We start from the raw sequence: 21,694 nt of genomic DNA, 5'->3' as shown, positions 1-21,694 counted from the left end.
CATGGAGCTAGCTGGCCAAGTTTACCGGATGCAGCTATGCAAAGTAACGGACAGACAGCCAGACGGATGGCAACAAAATAGGATTGTTTCAGCATATGGTTACTGAAAATACGTTTACCAAAACATTTTATTCTTTTTAATAAAAATTAATCTTTTAGCTCTTGATTAGCTTTCTAATTAAAGCTAAGAATGATTTTGGAATTCTTATTCTGTTATAAGATAATGGCAAACATGAACGAATTCGTACGCAAATCAAAAAATGAACGAATTCATATATTTTATCGTAAAACAAGTTCCTAAGAGCAATCTTAGCTCTAAATATAATACTGTGCTAGAGCTATAGGAATAACCTTTACTTATTTTAAAAGTGGTTACCCATATACGATACATATTTTTACAGCTGTTACAACTGCATTCTATTCTATTTTAATTTTTATCTATCTATATCTATCTATAAGTATCTATATCTTTCTGTATCTGTTTCCACCTATGTCCATCAAAATCTATCTATATGTATCTATATCTCTCTATGTCTATTTAAATTTATCTATGTTATATCTATCTATTTATAGATCATTCACTTACTTTCACAGCGTGGCGGAGGTCCGTTCCAGCGCTCGTCAAAGTCGCAGGTGAGGAGAGCACGTCCAATCATCTCGTATCCCTCGTCGCAGGCATACTTCACCAGGCTGAGGTAGCCGACGGTGCCATTGAGCAGACCATACGATCCATGGGCGATGCTCGCCGGGAGACCGCATTCGATATCTAGAGAGGAGCGACGATATATTAGAGATGGAATAATTGAAATACTGGTAAGACTTACATTTGCAAACTGGGGGAAACTCATTGTAGAATCCGGTTTCGAGGCAAGTGCGTGTGGCGGGACCGACAAGCAAATGATTCGCATCGCAACTGTATTTTATTTGGGCTCCCACCTCGTAGCCATTGAGAGCAATCATCGTTGAGTTGGGCGGCTGTTCAGGGCGACCACAAGTCTTGGGCTGATGCTGGCAAATGAAGTTCAGAAGCGTATTGCAATTGGTGTCGCTCCACAGCCAACCCTTGGAGCCATCAAAGCGAGCACAATCCTCATCCCCGCCGGGATGATTCCAGAATGAAACTGTCAACTCTTCACCGTTCACCCACTTCCAGCTGCTGCGATCGCTGCCATCGCGGACAGCGCCCATCCAATACTGTGAGCTGACATCGCTGCGATGGCGACGCCACAGCTCCCAGCTGATGAAACCCTGCAGAGCCGGATTGCTCTCGCTGATCAAGGTGCCGCCGCGTGACCGACAGAAGCTGAGGGCATCGAGGAAATTCAACGGCTGGCGATTGTAGAAAATGTAACATTTGCCATTGTATGAGGCCAAGGCGCCGGGCGGTTGATCACGGAACGTCGGACAACGTTCGATGGGCAGCGCTTGATCCGTGTAGACGAACGCCTCGCATATGGACAACGGATTCGGGGCGTTGTTCTCCAGATGAACGCTGACAAAGGCGCCGGGCATCGGTGGATTGCAGGGCAGGAATAGCGGTTGACCGGCTTCGAGGAGACCCGTGAAACGATTGCAAATCGGATTTGTGCCCAGATCGGGACGATTGTTGCCCACACGCACCACAATCGTGGCGGGTTTGTTGCCTGCAAGATAGAGAGAGAAAGGAAGATGATGAGTGAGTGAGAGAGATGCTGTGGCATGCGGCATGTGGCAAGCGAAGTTGCAGTGAAAGTAAACATAAATTCAAGTCTCCCAGGCGCTGAGTTTGTTTGCCCCTTTTCTGCCCTCTATCTCTTTCTCTCTTTCAACTTGTTGTTCCCCCCTCTCGCTCTGACCTTTACTTTACTGTGCTGCCCCACTGAGTCACCACACTCTTAACTTGACTGCAAAATCACATAACATGCGCTGCCAAGTGAAAGCATTTTTTTCTGTTTTTTTTTAGTAGGCTTTTGGGAAAAGAAAAAAACTCTTTGGCTCAGTGACTAACTAACTCGACTGCTTTCCCTCTCCCTTGCACTCACTCCAGCTGTCTCTTTCGCTCGCCTGACAGTTGTTTACCTTTGCTTGGCGTTTCGACTACCCTTTTTGGCTCGAGTCTAGCCACTCTACCTGTCTGTCTGTCCGTCTGTCTGTCTGTCTGTCTCTGGAGTTGAGTTTGTGTCGTGCAGCATTTGCCATTTGGCCCTGCGCCGTCGCTTCAATTGCCATTGTCAGCCTGCGGTTGCATTCAACTGTTGCCCTCCCCCACTTCACCTCTTTCCCCTTCATTCTCGCTTAGTTCAGCAGCTGAAGTTTATTAAGCTATTGTTGTCGTCTTCTACGTTGTTCTAGCAGTTACAGTGGCAAAAAAGTTGCGCTAGGGTTTCCCTTAATGCAAGCACATTTTTAAATGATTTTTTGGCGCAGCTTTTAATACTACGCGTATATTCCTAATGCAATCTTTAACAACTTATAGTCACTTTAAAGTTTACCAGCTTGTTTAAAAAAGCTTTCATCGGAACTCTTTGTATATTCTAGCAACTTAAAAGCACCTACAAGTTTACTTGATTTTATTTTCTTTGGAGCTTTTTGTATAATTTGACCTTAATATTTTTAATCAGTAAGCGTATATTCTGAATTAAATCCTAAGCAACATAAAATCAGTTTAAAGATTACTTGTTTTTTAGTTAAGTTTTGCTGGAGATTTGTTTATTCTTTCACTCTGAGCTTTATGATGATTTAAAAGCACCTTAAAATTTACTAGTTCATTTAGTTAAGCTTATTGTGTAGCTTTTTGTATTCTCTCACTTTGATGAAAAATCTCATTAAATCTTTTTTGGAATATTTTAATTAACTTTGAATACTAAATCAGTATTTGTTATTTTAATGAACATAGAATTCATCTAAAAATTACTTATCCCTTAAATATAAAACATCATATTTTGAATGTAATACTTATCCGTTTTTAGCTAAATTGCTTCCATATTTAAGTTCAGAGCTGAAAGCTCATCAAAGCTCTTGTTGTTGCTCTTCTTTACTATATTAAATTGAATTGAATTTATAGACTTTGCTGCCATTTTTTTTTATTTTGTTTGTAGTTTAAAATCTATTAACAGTTGAAAGTAGAATCCGCAGCTTTCTAGCTCTGATTATGCTCTGACTGAGCATTAATTGTTTTGTCAGTCAGTCACCATTAATAAATGTATTACTTTTTGAATACAGTTCTAGTTTTTCAACTCAAAATCGTCACTTAATTGTGCAGCAAATCATTGGCTTAAATAAAAATGGGTTAAAGACTTACCGCAACAGGATTTGCCAAAGTCGAGACGCACCAGCTGAACCATGTAGGGCTCGAGGAGATTCACATACCACCAGGGTGAGCGTTCCGGTTTCGTTAGCGAGCAAGTGTCCGGCGTGAAAAAGGCGGACGTGGAGCCATCGATGGCCTTCTGTGGAGCGCCAGCGCCATCGGTGGAGATTTGCATTGGCGCCTTGCCAGCAGCCACATTGAGAACTGTGCATGGGAAATGGGAATTTGGAATTGGGAGAAACAAAAGAGAGTTTGTTGTGTTTTTGTAGTTTCGGTAATAATAAAAATAAAAAATAAAAACAAAAAAGATCTGCGAGATATGATGATGATTTGTTTACAAGTTTAGGCTTTTGTTTTATTGTTTTTTGTTTTTGTTTGTTGTTTTTCTCTATTCTATTTGTTCTTTTGTTCATTTTCCCAGCGCAAAGACAAGGTCTGGCCAATTGGCCAGGGCTAAGACAGTTAGCCACAGTTGGTCACATTAGTCTTTAGCCCTGACACGCTTCCTATTCTACTTCTACTTCAACTTTGAAACTCTTCTGCTTGGCACTGGCGACACAATCGTACAAAATTCAGTAAATGATCGAATGCGAATTGCGCTAGAAATAATTTATAGACTTTTTTAATAAAATTGTAATATTTTATATATATTAATAATTAATATTCTATTTATTCATTTGAAATGAATAATAATTAAAGTCAAAAAGGGATTAAAAGTTCTCTAGAAAGCTCAGATAAGTTGTTAAAAGCTTTGATAATGTACTTTAATTTGAAAGTTTAGCACAGGTTTTAAAGCTTTTGCAAACGTTTTGTTAATGTGCTTCATTTATTGTAGACAAAAACTAAATGTTTGTAAGAAATATTCAAGTTATATCAAAGATTCAGCTATTCTTTTAAAGATATATTAAAATGCTATAGAAGTGATATAGTTATTGATGTCAAAAGAACACAAAAGGCTGACTCCTTCAAGCTATTTGTCAAAGCAGTTTAAAAAGCTTTTTTAATGCGCTTTATCAATGGTCGCCAAGTGCTTGAAACTGTAAGAAATATTTAAGCTCAAGAATGTGAAAGTTGACAGCTGAGCAACAGTTTGTCAAAGCTCATTAAAAAGCTTTGTTAATGAGCTTTAAGGAATATGGAAGTTCTACCAAAATCTCAACAAAGTTTGTTAAGTTTTTAGATTAAGCAAAGAACTTGAAACTGTGAGAAATTATGGATGTTATACCAAAAGCCCAACTAAGTTCGTTAAACATTTAAGCACTTAGTTTAATAAATTAACTTAAGCAACTGCAGCTTCAATTTAGCATACCCCACACTCTCTTTTAACTGTGTGCTGGGTATACTTAAATATTATGTTTGCCTGCAAAATTTTGTCAAGTCGAAGACTGACTAAGTGACCTTCAGTCGCCAATTGCTTTGGCCTGGGCCCATTGTTAATTGTTGAGGTAGACGACGACGAGGGATTAAACACAGTTAGAATTCAGCGAGTATCTGATGTTGGTGATCACAAGGCCTAACACGAAAAATTGTTGCCAAAGCACAGCACAGTGCACACAAAAAAAAAAAAAAAAAATTCGTAGTTCAAGCAAAAGTGAAATTTTTGGCTTTTTGTGTTGATTTCAACTTTTTCTTTCAACGCGGCATCAATTGTTGTTGGCTTGGGCTTAATTACATTGCTACGCATTTTGTGTGGCAGGCAGCATTGAGATTCATTAATCAGATGCATCTGTCGGATAAAAACAACAACAACAAAAGCAAAAAGCAAAAAGCCCAAAAGAAATAAACCGACTTTACTACTCGACACAGTCAGCGATCTCGCTCTTGCTCTCAGTGTGTTCACAGATCGCATCGTAAAAAAGATCTTTATGTGCTTCACTCGACTTTCTACTCTCTGTTGGCAGGTGGCAAAGATCTCAACTGCTTCTTCTTATTCAGCTGCTGTGTGTGGCTGCACTTTCGTTCAAAAATGTGTGTGACAAATGCCTTTAATTGCCCTCTAATTCAATTTCAATTTCCATTTCCATTTCAATTCTTCATTTGTTCAACTGTTCTTCAGCTACGTTAGTTGTTCGACTTTTTAGTTTTTTTTTTTTTTGTTTGCCGCCTGCTGCGTCATCATCTTTGTGCCTCAATCATCGTCGTCATTCATTCAATTTTGCGCTATTTCAATTCTCTAGTTCACTTTATGTCTTCTCTATCTATCTATCTCTCTTTCTCTCTCTCTGCCTTTTGTTATTGTTCAATTAATCAATGGGCATTGCTGATTCGTACCGCTGGCTATGGGTTACTCTTGCCTCTTCAGCTCTCAGCTCTCAACTCACTTCCATTCAGTTCAGTTGTGTGTGTCTTACGAGTGGCAATTTGTCTGCCGGCAAACTCGCTGCTCACAGCTCACAGCTCAGAGCTTGGCAAACTTGCAACTGGCGGCCGTTGGGCTCAATTTACCAGGCCGAAATTAGTGACAGCCGTAAACCAACACACCAACCAACAAATCACGCCAGCGGTTTTACAACTATTCAATTGAATGCACAACGAATTGATTATGCTCTATCCGAAGCACACTTTAGAAACTACTAAATTGATCACAGTTATGCTTAATGATACTTCATTTCATACTTGAAACTTTTCAGCAAAGAATTCAATTAAAATTTTAATAAATATAATGCTTATAAACTAAAACAAAACTTGGTATTTCAAATACGAATGACAAAATGCATTTCCAGACATTTATGACCAAGTACTGTTCCATAGTCACATTGAAGCTTTTGTCATTGGCACATTATATTAATATAAATTAAAATATACAAATATTAAACAATATTTCAAGACTAAAATTTGTTTGCAATCCCATAAAATTGCGAAGCCTAACGAACTTAACAGTCTATTCGCCTGAACCGGTTAAAAAGTGGTTCAGCCGCCTAACGACAAAGCTGAAATTTGCTATGTGCTTGCAAAACATAAATATATTAAATATATTACACAATATCGGTAATTAAAGTTTACACTTGCTAACAAATTGAATAAATTAGTTGCTTGAACCGGTTCAAAAGCGGTTCAGCTGCATTGCACACAAATCAGGCAAGCGGCAAAGCTGAAATTTGCTACATACATGCAAAACATAAATACATTTTAATGTTTTATTCAAAATCAATAATTAAAGTTTACACTTGCTAACAAATTGAATAAATTTGTTGCTTGAACCGGTTCAAAAGCGGTTCGGCTGCATACCACACAGAAAAAGCAGACGACAAAGCTGAAATTGAGTCTATGCAGAGTTGATAACTAAATTGAAATGAAGACAGGCACAAATGATTGGCAAAAAGCAAACGAACTAAGTTGCCACATTGAAGTTGCAGCTGCTTGCGGCATCTGCTGGGTCAAGGCTGATGTCGCAGCATTGCAGTTTGTCACTCACTCACTCACTGAATTGAGTCAGCTTTTGACTTGGCTTTGGCAACTGCTTTTTAATTTCAAATTCAATTTATCGTGAACCGTTTGTGTCAATCAATTTGACGTTTGTTTGTGCATCACGCGACGGAAGTTGTTGTCTCGACTCGAACGCGACTCGAACTCGACTTCAGAGCCTCACTTAGAACATGAACAAACACAAATATCGTTTTTTTTTATACGTCCCCCTCTCTATCTATTTTCGCTATTTTCTTTCTTCTCGTTTGTGTTGAATGAGGCGAACCACACACAAAAAAAAGAGCCAACAAGCGAGCCACTAAAAAAATGTGGGTCAATTCGTTACGTTAAATTCTCGACTCGATCGATGTTTGTTGTTGTTGTTGTTGTTGTTGTTGTTTGTTCCGCCTTTCATCAACAGCACACACACCTCACACGCACACGCACACAAACACACACACATGGCATTTAGCCCAATTTATGTGTGGTGTGTTAATCATGTTTCACTTGGACACGACACACACAACACAACACTTTGCATTTGGAATTGGAATTGAAATTGGAATTGAATTTGGGATACTTTGGTTTCGGTTTTCGGTTTTCGGACTCTTCGCTTTTCGAATTCCGCGTGGCGCGCGTGTTTCATTGAGAACACGCTGGTGAAAGTTCATGGAATTCGATTTCAGTCAACAAGTTGCCAACTTGCCAAAGCGTTGCCAACTTCAAGGTGCTAATTGACGGCTCAAAAAACACACATCTCCACAAACTCATCAAGACAAAAAAAAAGGCAACAAGGCAACAAAATCGCAATCGAAAATTGTATGTGCGACAAGTTCGTGCCTTAAGTCTTTTGTTTTGCCCAGCGACTGCAGCAAAGTGAAAACACTTGCAAACAGTTGAAATTAGCAGCCAAGTTCCGTTTCGAATCGTTGTCCTCAAATCTACAGTCTTTCTATTTATTTTGCATGTTTCTTTCTTTATTATTATTATTATTATTTTTTTATTATTTTCTTTACTTTTTTTCGCTGTAAAGTTCATTTGTTGAGTTGTGCTCTTTATTGATACTATTGTATTTTTACCTTACAGTGAACTTGAACTCTTCAAAAACTAGACTAAATAAATGTATATTCTTTGTATTAGCATATAAAAAAAGATTTTGACTTAATTTTAGTTAGATTTTTATGTTAAACAATATCGAAGTTATTAGAGAAATACTTTTGTGTGGCTAAAAACGCTTACAGCAATGGCGTCTTAGTTGCTTTGACTTATAATCTGTTATATTTTGCACTCTTTGGTATATTTGTATGTAGCACTATATCAATATACCAAATATAGCCTTTTAGTTTTTGGTATATTTTAGTGTTTTTAGTATATTGCTCTCTATGTTACATTTTAAATGTAGTACTATCAATATATGAAATGTAGCCTCTGGTATAATTTTAGTATTTTTGCGATATTCTTACATTTTGAATGTAGTACTGCATCAATATACCAAATGTAGCCTTTAGTATATACATATATATATATATATATTTAGTATTTTTGGTATATCAATTTGGTATATTTAAAGAATAATACTGCACTGTTTGCTTTAAATCAAACATATCATTTGGTATATTTTTAGTATTTTTGTGGTATATTAATTTGGTATATTTTATGAATAATACTGTACTGCTTTGAGCATACTCGACTGTAACTTTTTCACTTCTATATTATAATTTGCATATCTGAAGTACTTCATGTTGCTTCAGTCTAAACTGAATAATATATAACTTTTGGCATATTCTGAATATACCTGATTTCGTTTTAAGCTTAAAACCTATCAATTTATTACGCATATTTACTCTATTATTAAAAGAAAGTCAATTGTTGAGTTTATGCTCTTTGCATATTTATATTTATTTTGCATATTCGAAATTCTACACTTTGCTACTCTGTTTATTCTGCGCCTTAAGTAAATTTACAATTTCTACTAGCATATGAATAATTTTCGATGGCAAATGCATCAAAAGAGAGAGAGAGAGAGAGAGAGAGATGGAGAGAGAGACAGTTGCTAATTGATGGCGAGCAAAACCAAACTGAAACTTGTTAACCGCATTCCGCAATGTGTATGATGTGTGTAAATATGCAAGTGGCATTTATGAGACTCTGTTATGTTACTTACCACAGAATGGAATGCCCTCTGGCACCCATTGCCCCTTGTCGCACACTCGTCTGGCCGGTCCGAGCAGCTCGAAGCCCCGCTCACAGCTGTAGGAGGCGACGGTGCCCTGCGTTAGATTCGCGCTCGAGAAGACGACGCTGCTGTGCGCCGGTGAACCAGGAAAACTGCAAGCTCCATCTGTACGAAGAGAGAGAGAGAGAGAGAGAGAGAGAGAGAAATACATAATCAGTAAAGAAAGATAAAACAAAATTAGCCAAGTTTTAACATATTTTTGGAGAAATTTCACATTCAAATTAAGCATTCATTTATGCGCAGCCACAACTCGTTGTCTACCACATTAAAAATTCATCAATTAAACAAAAGACGCAGAAAACACCGAAGAAACGTTCTCAACTCTTGCTGCTGATTAATAAAGCCGTTCTTGGCTCTTTTTTTGGTTGACCAAGTTATTAAATTGCCGCGCTGATTGATTTCTTAATTCATGCTCAAGACTTTAGCTGAAACTCCCCAAAAAAAAAACATGTAAAAGAAATCTTAATTAATTTCCAAAAACAAAACAAAACAATTCGTAATCGCAGGTTTGGGTCACGATTTGTGTTTTCGCTAACGAACTGAACTGACTTTGCAGACTTGGCAGGGAAGCTGTAAAAAACTTATTTAAGAATGCAAATTATTATCTTTTAAGCTTTGTAAATATTGTGGCATTCTACTTCATTTGCTTACTTAGAAGAATTTGGGAACAATTTTGTAATATGAATTTTTATATTACTTTTTGACATGACACTCAATAATGTTTATAAATTGCTTTTTTATTTGAAATACTGACTATTCTTTATATTTTGTATGAAAAGTGAATCTTTGTTATATTATATACTGAATATACTGAATATGTACTGAATGTTCTAAAAATATACTGAATATGTACTGAACGTGCTCAATATATACTGAATGTATTCTGAATATATACTCAACGTGCACCGAATATACTGAATATTTACTGCATTTTTTATTTGAGTTCAACACAATTCATTTTATGAATCAATCAAATAAAATACAAGTATTCTGAATACACTGAATATATATTGAATATATACTAAATATTTTCGGCATTTTGTCTTCAAATTTTACACACTAATAAACTACTTTTTTTTTATCTGTTTTAAATGTTGCAAACAAAATTAAGATTTCTTTCTATTAAGAAGTGCATTTTGTATGTAGTTCATATAAAAATTTTAAATGAAATTTTTATCAATAAATTAATTTTGCATATGACGACAAACTAAAAGAAAATTCTTAAGTGACATAAAGAATACTAATTGAAAGAATCTTGCCTAAAAGTTAGTATAAAAATATTGATTAGTTTTTAAGATTTATTTGCAGTCACTCAAATACTATTTTTTGTGCAAGAAATACATAGAATTCATTAATAAGCCGAGTGCATTTTGTGCCTGCTTTTATGATAAGCTTTTGATCGGCTAAAGTCATTTAATATGATCATGCCTCAAGAGAAATGCCAAGATGCCGTTACACAAATTCACAGATCACACACAGATCCTGGGTTACGGCATCGCCGCCTCTGTCGACATTTTGTCGGCCAAAAGCAACCTGTCAAATTCCCAAGCTAGCTGGCTAGCTGGCTAACTGGGCAATGGCTTTTGGCCACAGAGTTGACTTGGAGTTTTGAGTTTCAGTTTGAGTTTGCGTTTGAGTTAAGCTGAGCCATGGCTTCGTCGACTGGCAATTAAGCAAGTTCCGTTCCAGTTTGCATAGTTAGCTGGACTTGCCGGTGAATTGTTGGTGGTTGTTGGTTGGTGTTGTTGCTGCTGGTTGTTGTTGCTGGTTGTTGTTGCTCACTTGTTGTTGGCGTCAACAAAACGCCTCAAAAATGCCAACAATTCACGTATTCAGCATTGCAAAATGTTCTCAGCTCGTTGTTGTTGTTGTCGTTGTTGTTGCTGTTGTTGTCAATGCAAAGCGTGAGAAAATAGCTACAACAACAGCAAGCAACACCAGCGGCGGCAACTGTCAAGCACAACAGCAACAACAGCAACAGCAACAATAAAAAGACCATCAATTTAACTGGCATTTTTGCATGCTCTGTCCAAGCGGAGTCCATAGAAATTTATGATGCAATTTGCAAGCGAAATAAATGATCAAAAACAGCTCAAAACAAAGACCAGAGGAATTTTAAGAGCATTCAAAAAAATAGTTGTTAATTTAACATATCAAAAACTAATATCTAATAAATTCAATAATTTGCTATTCGACAGTTTGTCATGCTTAAAGATGACACATCTTTCTAATAGTTCTAAAATTAGTTTTCAAAACGATCGTTTATAGCGGTACTCTGATGTCATTTCAAATCATTTGAATATAATTGTCTCTATCATGAATTTTAGCATTTCTAACTTTTGTTGTGTTAAGCAGCACAAATAATCAACAGTGGGGTAGACAAAAAGGTGACTGTAATAAATTATATAAAACGTATTTCAAATATTAATAATACTCGTATATATAGACATTTCTTTCTATTCAATTAGTAAAGCAAACACATACACAACATCATAAATTAGGTTCTAAATTCAGAGAAGAAGAATAAAATTCTTGAATTTGAGATCTTTTTGAACTTAAAAGAATATTTTGTAATCTAAAAACGAGATGATTGAAGATTTTGTAAAGTTCCTAAATCAATATTTTCAATCTGCTTTTCAATTTAGATTTTTGCGAGTGTTCAAAACTGAATAAAAGAAAAAGAGTGCGGTATGATTCTTAAAATATACCAAATGAATATACCGCAAAAATATTAGATTGACAGCAAAAGTAACTGTGGTATATTTTTGTTTTATTGCGGTATATTAATTTGGTATATTTTAAGAATAATATCGCACTGTTTTGATTTTATTCAGACTGAAATTTTTCGAACGTACTCGACTCTGAAATACCCGCTTCCCAAAACGAGTGTGGTATTATTCTTAAAATATACCAACTAAAATTCCACAAAAAATACTAAAATATACCTAATTCCATAATTGGTATATTGATGACATTCAAAATATATCAGATTGACAGAAAAATTAACTGTGATATATAAATACGTATGATATATTTTAAGAATAATGCCGCAATATTTTACTTTTATTCAAAATGTGTAGCGGGTATCTCACAGTCGAGCATACTCGACTGCAGCTTTCCTACTTATTTTTCATTATATTTTAAGCTAGTAAATACTTGCTCAGTTTATAAATAATAAATAATTGCTTAATTTGATATCTTTTGAGCTGTCTCCCAAGTGCTTTTAACCATTTACAAGACTCATTTAAAAATCCATTATGCCTGTATTATTTCTTCAATTCTCACACAACTGAGCATAATTCGAATTTGCAATTATATGTTTTTGCAAAATGTTGCATAGAACTCTCAAATCTCAGTTCTTAGTTCTCATCGGTTGCATTTGAATTCTTGCAAAATGAAAAAAAGATGCCAAGTACAATTTTTGTACTTTTGTTAGGGCATTAAAAGGTCGCTGTTAGATGGCCAAAGTGGCAATTACGCCTTTGTGTCGTGATGAATGACGCATGTGGCAACGCGAAGGCAACTTGCTGCTGTTGCTGTTGCTGTTGTTGTTGTTGTTGTTGCTGCTGCTGCTGTCTAGCTGCCATGTATTCGCATATAGTATCTTAATACGAGTATCTTTTGCATCTATCAGATACATCAGCAGCAGCAGCAAGCAGTAAAAAAAATCAAATGTATGGCAGTTGTTGTTGCTGCTGTTGATGCTGCTGTGATTACATTTTCAATTTAGTTAGTTTCCCAGGCGCATTTGCATGAGAGAATCGAGAATAGAGAATCAAGAATCGAGCGACTGCAACTGCGAGGCATCAAATCGAATGATGATGAGATTTGAATAGTTAATCACTGACCATTGGCCACTGGGCAGAAGTCGCCGTAGAAGCAGCAACAACAGCAGCAGCAGCAACAGCAGCAGCAACAGCAACAGCAGCCGCAGTTAATCGTTTGTGTTGCATGTGGCATGTTGCATGTGTTGCTCCAAATCTGTGGCAGAATTCCTAAGCTTAACTTATTCTCATTGACGTTCTAAGCGCAGTGTTCATGTGGTTGCTGTTGCTTGTTGCTTGTTGGTGTTGTTGTCTGCCATGTTTCATGTTGCTGGCAGAGATCATTAGACAGCACAGCAGTCAGTCAGTTAGTCATTCACTCAGTTAGTCATTCATTTGAGCAGCATCGCTGCTTTTGACCAATGCAACTTTCCACGCAGCTGCAACCATTGCTCGATTGCTCGTTGCTCGCTCGCTTTGGCTTATACAATCGCAATTTCATCATAACGGTACGCTCTTTAGCCACAAATCAAATTAGTTCAGTCAAATTCAGAAATTCATTAAGTTGTACAAGAAGGAGAGAGAGAGAGAGAGAGAGAAGTTGAGCAGCAGCAGATGAAGAAATCAAGTTCATGAAAATTTTCAATTTCAATTTCAGTTCAGACGCTGTCAAAGACTCGTGTGTTTTTTTTTGGTGGCAACTCCCACGCTGTGCGCTGAAACGAGCCCACAAAAATGGCCAAGAAGCAACAGCAAAAGGTAAAAGAAGAGCAGCAGCAACGATAAAAAAAAGGTTGCCCCAAAAGGCGGCCAGCCATGGAAATTGTCTGCGGGCTGCCAAAGTTGCAAAGGTAGTAGGTAGCTTGCTACGTCTGTGTGTGTGTGTGTGTGTGTTGCATGTATTGTTGTTGCTGTTGTTGCTGTTGTTGTTACTTCCACTTGGTTTGGGGCGTGCAACGTTTTGTTTGCTTTGCTTTCATTTGCTTTCTACGTGCGCGAACTTAGTGAAAGTGATACCCAGCACACACACACACACACTCACACTCGCACACATATAGCACACATACACACACACTCGTAACACACACTCAAGCAGTGACAACAACAGCAATTTGTACGAACAAGAAACGAAAAACAACTGAGAAAATGAACAACTGAACAACTTTATGCTTTGTGTGTGCGCCGTAAAAATCATCCAATAATAATAATAAATTATAATAATAACAGTTATAATTTTCAACTTGGACATGGCATGCACAATTGCTGTTTTGTTGTTGCCCGCTCCTTTTGTTGTAACAAATTGGCCATCAACGCCTCGTCCATTGCGGCAACAATATCGAATTGTTTGCGCTGACCACGAGCGGAGCGCGGGGGGAAGAGAGCAGAGAGAAGAGAGAGAAAAGGCAACAAGTAAGAAAGCTAAGAGTGGAGTGTGCTCGACTGTGAGATACCATAATATACTACAAAAATACTAGAAGTATATCAAAACTATATTTGGTATATATGTATATTTAAAAAAAGGAGGTATTTTTTATATTAAAATATACCAAATTAATATACCGCAAAAATACTAAAACTATACTTGGTTTGTTAATGGGGTACCCGCTACCCATTTGAATAAATACAAAGCAATGCGGTATTAAAATATACCAAATTAATATACCACAAAAATACTAAAATATACCGAAAGTTATAGTTGGTATGTTGATGAGGTATTCGCTATCCATTTGAATAAATGCACTGAGTTATTAAAATATACCAAATTAATATACCGCAAAAATACTAAAATATATCAAAGGCTACATTTAGTATATTGACATGTAACTACATTTGAAATATACCGTAAAAGACAAAATACTAAAAATATACCAACGGTCATATTTGGTATATTGATATTGTACTACGTACACAATATACCAGATTATCAACCGAATTGCTTTGGTGCCACAAAGTTAAAATACCCTTCTACCTTATCGATATCGGGTATAAAAAATAGACAAACAAAAAGCGAAAGCTTTTGTCTGACGTCCACAAGGCAGGTCAACAAGGCCAAAGCAAGAAAGAGAGAGAAAAACAAAGATTGATAAGGGCAGCTGGTAAGGGAGAGAGAGAGATACAGAGGGGGGAAGTATGATTGCCTTTTTGGCCAAATGCGAATGCGAACGCAGGTGAAATGTTAATTGCATGTGAATTGAATGCGACGCGCTAATCACTCAATTAGTGTCTCTCTTTCTCTCTTTCTGTCTCTCTCTCTCGCTCGCTCGCTCGCTCGCTTCGAACTGGTTCAATGAACTGTGAACCTCATTTTTGTTCGCACTTTGCGCTAAACTGACACAATTGATGCACATTAGCTCAACGAGAGAAGAAAGTTCAAATGCAGCGACCGACAAACATACAAAAATATCATCGATCAATATTAATATTGGTATTTTATGATCATACTTAAGCTGGTCACACTTAACCATGTGCCTGTTTCGTCTCATGTGCGGAAATCATTTAAATGTTGAATATAAAACATAAAGTGTACAAAATTATCTAATATCTTATTAGTAACACAAATAGTTAGCTACATAAATCAATTAATAAAGGATAAACCAGCTTTCAAATTGCGGAATTAAGCAAAAATAATTATCTTAGCTGGTAGAGCTAGTCGACAGCTTATAAGGAGAGTTGCTGAAATGGATCTAATGGAAATTTGCAATTCAAAATTATAAATTGTTAAATATTTTCGAATATACTAATTATAGCTTTCGGTATATTTAAGTGTTTTTGTCAGTACATTATTATCTTGGCATATTTTAAGAATAACGGAATATATTCAAATATTGCACAAGTACCAAATACAACCTGCGGTATATTTTCAGTATTTTCGTCAGTTCATATTTCATGAATAATATTTCAATGTCTTGCTTTTATTGCCCAAAAATACTTTATCGATATACCAACTATAGCCCTCGGTATATTTGCAGTAGTTTTATATACCAAATATTGTCTGCGGTATATTTTAGTATTTTTGTTAGTACATTATCTTTGCGTATTTCATTATTACTTAATTGTTTCTTTATTTATTATAATTGAATTTAATTTTAATTTTTAATTTAATATAGCCCAAAGTCTTTTTGGCTTTTACATCAACTGCAACCAATTTGGCTACTCAATAAAAAAACAAGTGCAAACACATTTTAATTGAGTAAAGTTACAGTACAATTTGCTGCATGATTTCAAAGAATTCCTTGAGCTTATATAAATGCATTTTTAACTGGAATTTAAGCAAAAGACTTGGCTCAACTTTAATAAGCAGTTGTTTGCCTGGCATTGTTGTTGCTGTTGTTGGCTGTTGCAACTGCAGTTTGGCCACTTGTTGTCATAAGTAAGCTGTGTTTGGCCATTGCACAGCACTTTCTACTTTCTGGCCCAAGCCCAACACGGAGATAGAGACAGAGACAGAGAAAGAGAGTTAAATAGGCAATTCGCAATTGCATTCGCATGGCGACAACAATTTGCGTATGGCGGTTAATTTCATTTTAAATGCACAACAATGCGAGAGAAATGCACTCTTAATTGTCTGAGAAGAAGATGTAAGACGAAGAGGAAGAGGAGCAGGAGGAGGAGAAGATAGGAAGAAGAGGGGAAAGAAGAAATGGGAAGAAAGACTCTCTTTGAGTAGCTGTAAATGGGCCTCGACCAATGTCGTGTGAATTTGTCAGCTTGCGTTTTGAGGGTCTCACTACCGAGCTAATTAGAGAAGAAGATTGAGGCATCAAGATAGTCAAGCAGATATTAGGCTCAAATTTCAGTAGATCTAAAGTGAAGAGGGGAGAAGAGAAGTGGGAAGAAGAGCAGAGTAGTGTAATGTAGTTGGCGTCATGCGCTGATTGCTCAACGCCCACGCTTCGGCAACTGTTGCTGCTGCTGCTGCTGCTGCTGCTGCTGTTGTTGCTGTGGTATTCAGCTCTTCCTCTTCCTCTGCCATTCCCTTTCTTCAATTACGAAATTGAAAAGTGCAAGTGCGCCGCAAATGGGATGGCAACACAAACATTTGCCTTTACCTCAACTTCAGCTCCAGCTTCAGCTTCAACTGCTGCCTGATGACCCAATTGTGATAGTTCGAGGCGAGTGAAAAGCGCAGCGTGTCCAAAAAAGAAAAACAAATGCAAAGCGCCCATTAAGAAAAGGTTTTCCCTTTTCTTTCTTTGCTTTTCACTCCACACACACACACACACACACACAGTCAGCGAGGCAAAGAGATGGAGAGATGGTCTAGGGGACAATCTCGGTCTAGTCGAAAAGCCGCAATGATTCATGGGTCAACTAATTTTCGTTAGTTTCGTGCTGAGACGCAACAAATCGCTGTAAGTAAGCGTGCAATGACCACCACATACCCTGTAGTTGCGACAGCGTGGAGTTTGCCCAGTTGACTGTCACTTAATTTATATGAATTTGTATAGAGAGTGAAGTTGATTGAAAATTTTGATTTTTATGAAACATTTGCAATTTAAGATTAACAACATTATACTTCTTTTTTCTAACTTCGATTTACTATATTTCTTCTCAAATCTTAATTTAAGAACTTTTCGATCTTGCAAAAAATACTGAAACAAGATTTTGTGCCTTAATCGTCGTTTTAAGATTAAAATGATCTCAAATTGAAGAATTTTGTTCATGCTTCTAAAAATGTTGGAATTCTATTCCGTTTTGGTCTTGATTTAAGAATAAACCATCTTAGTTTAGTGTCGACATTATATAATCTTGAATCTGTATACAGCTATTAAAATTCCAAATAAAGTTCATATAAATTATATTAAAAAAACGACTTCAAGAGGCTCAAGATTGATTGCACTAAGAATTTGCTAAATTGTAAACATTAGCCTTTGGAATATTTATGTCATTATTTACAACTAATAAATCAACACATAATGATCCACAAAAAAACTCAATAGAATGAATTTTTAAATTCAAATATATTTTTTACATTTTTCTACTCTTCCGCTGCTTTCCCCTTACTTTTTTGTTTTTTTTTAATTATTATTTATATATGTATATTTTTCTATTCTTACGCAGGATTTTCTACTTCTTTCTTGTACTTTAAATATTTATATTATAAATCTATTATTTTGAAATTTTCTCAAGTTCTTTGTTGCACTTTAAGCTACCCACTTCAGGCTGTCCGTTTAGTTACAGGGTGTAGGAAAAAACAATTTCTAAAGCTGCCGCTGTCTTTGTTCGCCTTCTCAGCGCTGCTCTCCCGCTGCTTTTGTCAAATAAGAAACGGTTTAAACCGTTAGCCTATCAGCGCTCATAATGCTCATAATGATGACGCTGCTCGTCGTTCTTGCTGTTGTTGTTGTTGCTGTTGTTGTTGCCGTTTGAGGCTGATTGGTTTTGGATTTACATAAATTGGCGCGTTGCTTCACTTGGCCGGTTTTTGAGAATTTCATTTTAAGCCGCAGCAACTTCTTGAGGCAGACGCTGCCTGACCCAGTTAGCAGCTGCCACGTTGCTGTTGTTGTTGTTTGCTAGTTGTTGGTTGCTGGTTTTGCTGCTTGCTGGTTGTTGTGCAGTTCTTGTTGCTGCCGGGCAAAAATTAGTGGCAGCTCGTTAAAAGTGATTTCGCAAGTGACTTTGCAATGGATGCGCCCGCCTTGTTGTACAAAAAAAAAAAAAAATTGCTAGTTAGCAGCACAGCCAGCAAGTTCGTTGCCTAAGTCTTTTGATTTGTACTTCCGCTCAAGTTCATTGTAGTTGTTGCTGCTTGCAGAATTGAGACATCAGCAACATGTTGTTGTTGTTGTTGCTGTAGTTGCTGCTTGTTTGCTGTTGATTGTTGTTTAGTTGTCGATGTCCAGCTAAAAGCTGTTAAGCGTATTAAATCAACATGCGCTGACTTGTCTTGACTTGTCTTTTGACTTGGCTTTTATGTAACGGTAAGTAGCAGCAACAGCAACAGCAACACCGACAGCAACACCGACAGCAACGCAGACAATAATAAATTTTCTAGCTCTAAACAGTTACATAAAACGATGACAAGCTTGCTCCAGACATAGACATAGAATCAACAGCAGCAACCACCAAGCAACAACAACAATAATAATAATCAGCACAGCCAAGCAACATCTTTCAAGTCATTGGGTCTCAAGCACACAAGTGCTGACAAGGTCTCTGAGAATCGGCGAGAGAATCAGAATCACAATCACAGAATCACAGAATCAGAATCAGACAAGACAAGCGCAAGTCTCTTTCATATAACAGGTTCGATAAGATTTTTGCGGCACTTTGTTTTTTGCTGCGGCTGCAAAGGAAATGCTTGCCCGCTAAACCAAAGCAAGGCCAAGCAACGGCAACTTGCGACAGCAGCAGCAACAACAGCAGCATCCAATAGCAATCGACGACATTGACCAAGCAACAAACGATGCTGCTGCTGCTGCTGTGGAGTTGTTGTTTGCCAGTTGACCGCATTCCGCGACGAGACAACAAATCAATGTGCAAGCGCAGAAAGAAAGGTGTTGCCAACCAACAGCAGCAGCAACAGTTGGTCCTGCTAGACATAAACTGGGTCAAGACGAGCCCAAATGCAGCGAGAACAGCAGCAGCAACAACTATAGCTGCAACAACAGCCACAACTACAGCAGCAACCACAGCAACAACAGCCACTGCGAAACACCTGCAACAACCGGGGGGCAAGCTTTGGCTTTGGCTTTGACTGACTTTGCGGCTCGTGCGCTTTGTGTGTGTGTGTGCGTCTGTGTGTGTGTTGGTTGCGAGAAGCGTTCTCATTGCAGTCGCTAATTTTGTGTGTGTGTGTGTGTGTGTTGCTGCCATTTTTTTCTTTTTTCGTTTGTTCGTTTTGCATTTATTTTTGGTTTGTGCCTAATTTGTTGCACACGCTGCCAAGAATTTTTCCACATTTTTGTTGCTGCCGCTTTTTATGGCATTTTTGTGGTTGCGCAGAATTTTTCGTGTGGTTGCTGTTTTCTTTTTATTTGCTTAATCGTTTTTAATGGGACAGGGCGCAAAAAACGCATTAAAAATTATGCTTGACAAAATGATGACGAAAGAGAAAAATGGACGGGGGGAATTTAAATAAATCAAAAGTGCTTCTAGCTGTTGCTGTTGCTGTTGTTGCGTGCCTTTCTCCAAAGACAAAGTTCAAGAAATGTGTTGTCAACGCGTCGCTATGCAAATGAAGAGTAGCAGCAACAGCAACAGCAACAACAACAACAACGCTCAACATTTGCTTAGAGAGAGAGAGAGAAAATTAGAAGCAGTTTAGCAGTCAGTGGGCAGCTCGACGCTTTTATTATGGAAAATTTCACTTTAGTAACATTTTTGTTGCCCATTATTATTGTTGTTCTCGTGCTGCCGCTGCTGCTGTTGCTGTTGTGTTGTTGCTAGCGTGCCTGGATTATAAAATATGCTGCTTTAACTTCTTTGCTGCTGCTGCTGCTTCTTTTGTTGCTGTTGTGCTGTTGCTTGCTGTTGTTGTTTGCTGTTGCTGGCATTCCAATTGCTCGATATTTACCGCTAGACAGTTGCCGCTGGCCACAACAGCAGCAGCAACATTATGAAATCAACTTGATATAGAGCTTGTTGTTGTTGTTGCTGCTGTTGTTGGTGGCTGGACAACGGTGCAACAAGCAACAATTGGCCATATATGCGGCAAGTGTTGCTGTGGCTGCTGTTTATTGATTGGAAGTGCAGCGTCATCATCAGCACACACTTCCGATTGTTTGGGATTAGCCAAGTCGAGAGTCAATGAACTCCGTGTGTGTGTGTGTGTGTGTGTTGGCATGATTATCATAATGATAATGATAATGATAATGTTCGATGATTTGCTTTTGGCTTTACGCTTTGCTAATGATCATTTGTTTGGCTTCGTTGTCGGCGCCATCGCCAAGCAGCAACAACTCGCAACTCGCAAGTTGCAAGTCCATGTCCGCAATTAGCTGCAGCTCAAAGCAACAATAAACAACAACAAAAAAAAGCCAACGTCCTAGGCGCCCGTAATCTATGGCAAATTGTTATTGTTATTGCCAAGCGCGTTCTTTATTTTCGCCTGACTACCACACAAAAAAAAACCAAACAAAAAACACTTAACAGCTGTGGACGAAGCTGAGCTGTAGGCTCAAAAAACAAATGGGCTTGGCTTTCACCCACATGAGCAACATTCTTCTGTCTTTTGTCTGTCTCTCTCTCTCTCTCTGTCTCTCTCTTTCTGCCATGTGGGCGTCTCTTCTATTTTGCCTTTACACTTGGCGCAATCTTTGTCGTCTTTCTTTTTTTTGCGCTACCTGTCGCCGTCCCATCCCGTGAAAGTTGCTGCCAAAGCGTAATCTAAACTTGACTCTCTCGACAAGTCTGCGCGATCTCGTTTTATATGCTACATATAACGTAATACGATATACGATGATATTCCCCCAGTGACCTTATTGGTTGCCAGCTTCCCCAACTCTGCAACTCTGCTGTCCAAGAATATCAACGTGATACTTGGCACACTTGCCACACTTGATGGCTCTTGCTCTCTACTTGCCACATCAAATGTGTCATCAAGCACAAGAGGCAATCATGATTTTCCAAGTTCAACAAGACCTGAGCAAGATTTCTTGGATTAACTGAGAAAGATGTTTTAGATTTTAGATTAACTGAAATTACAAAAGTAGATTAATTTCAGTATTATACCAAAGAAATTCTAAAATATACCGAAGACTGTATTTGGTATATTAATATACTATTAACTGAAATAAACTAAAGTAGATTCATCCCATAAAGATAATTTCTATTCCATAAACAATACCTAATGAATATACCAAAAAAAATACTGAAATATACTAAACACTATATTTGGTATATCAGTATACTATTACGTACAAAAGAAATTCTAAGAGAAATGTATACAATTATACCAAATTAGTATACTAAAAATACTCAAATATGCCAAAAGCCTATAATTGGTATATCAATATACTATTGCGTACAAAGTATACCAAAATGAAAACTGAAATCA

General features: G+C 37.4%; 1 protein-coding gene across 2 annotated transcripts in view; it reads right to left on the bottom strand.

Moving 5' to 3' along the window:
* Positions 1–21,694, bottom strand: part of LOC133849075 (uncharacterized) — a 39,420-nt gene that overhangs the window by 8,871 nt on the left and 8,855 nt on the right. For both annotated transcript variants that reach the window (XM_062284936.1, XM_062284935.1), the window contains exons 2-5: positions 8,858–9,034; positions 3,280–3,492; positions 824–1,642; positions 586–765 (exon numbers count right to left, since the gene is read on the bottom strand). In XM_062284936.1, the coding sequence (XP_062140920.1) occupies positions 586–765; positions 824–1,642; positions 3,280–3,492; positions 8,858–9,034 (1,389 nt within the window). The remainder of the gene's footprint in view (positions 1–585; positions 766–823; positions 1,643–3,279; positions 3,493–8,857; positions 9,035–21,694) is intronic.

Source organism: Drosophila sulfurigaster, chromosome X (genome assembly GCF_023558435.1).
Source record: "Drosophila sulfurigaster albostrigata strain 15112-1811.04 chromosome X, ASM2355843v2, whole genome shotgun sequence".
NCBI classification, from domain to species: Eukaryota; Metazoa; Arthropoda; class Insecta; order Diptera; family Drosophilidae; genus Drosophila; species Drosophila sulfurigaster.
Note: the sequence above shows the minus strand (reverse complement) of the source record. Positions and strands in the feature narration are given on the sequence as shown.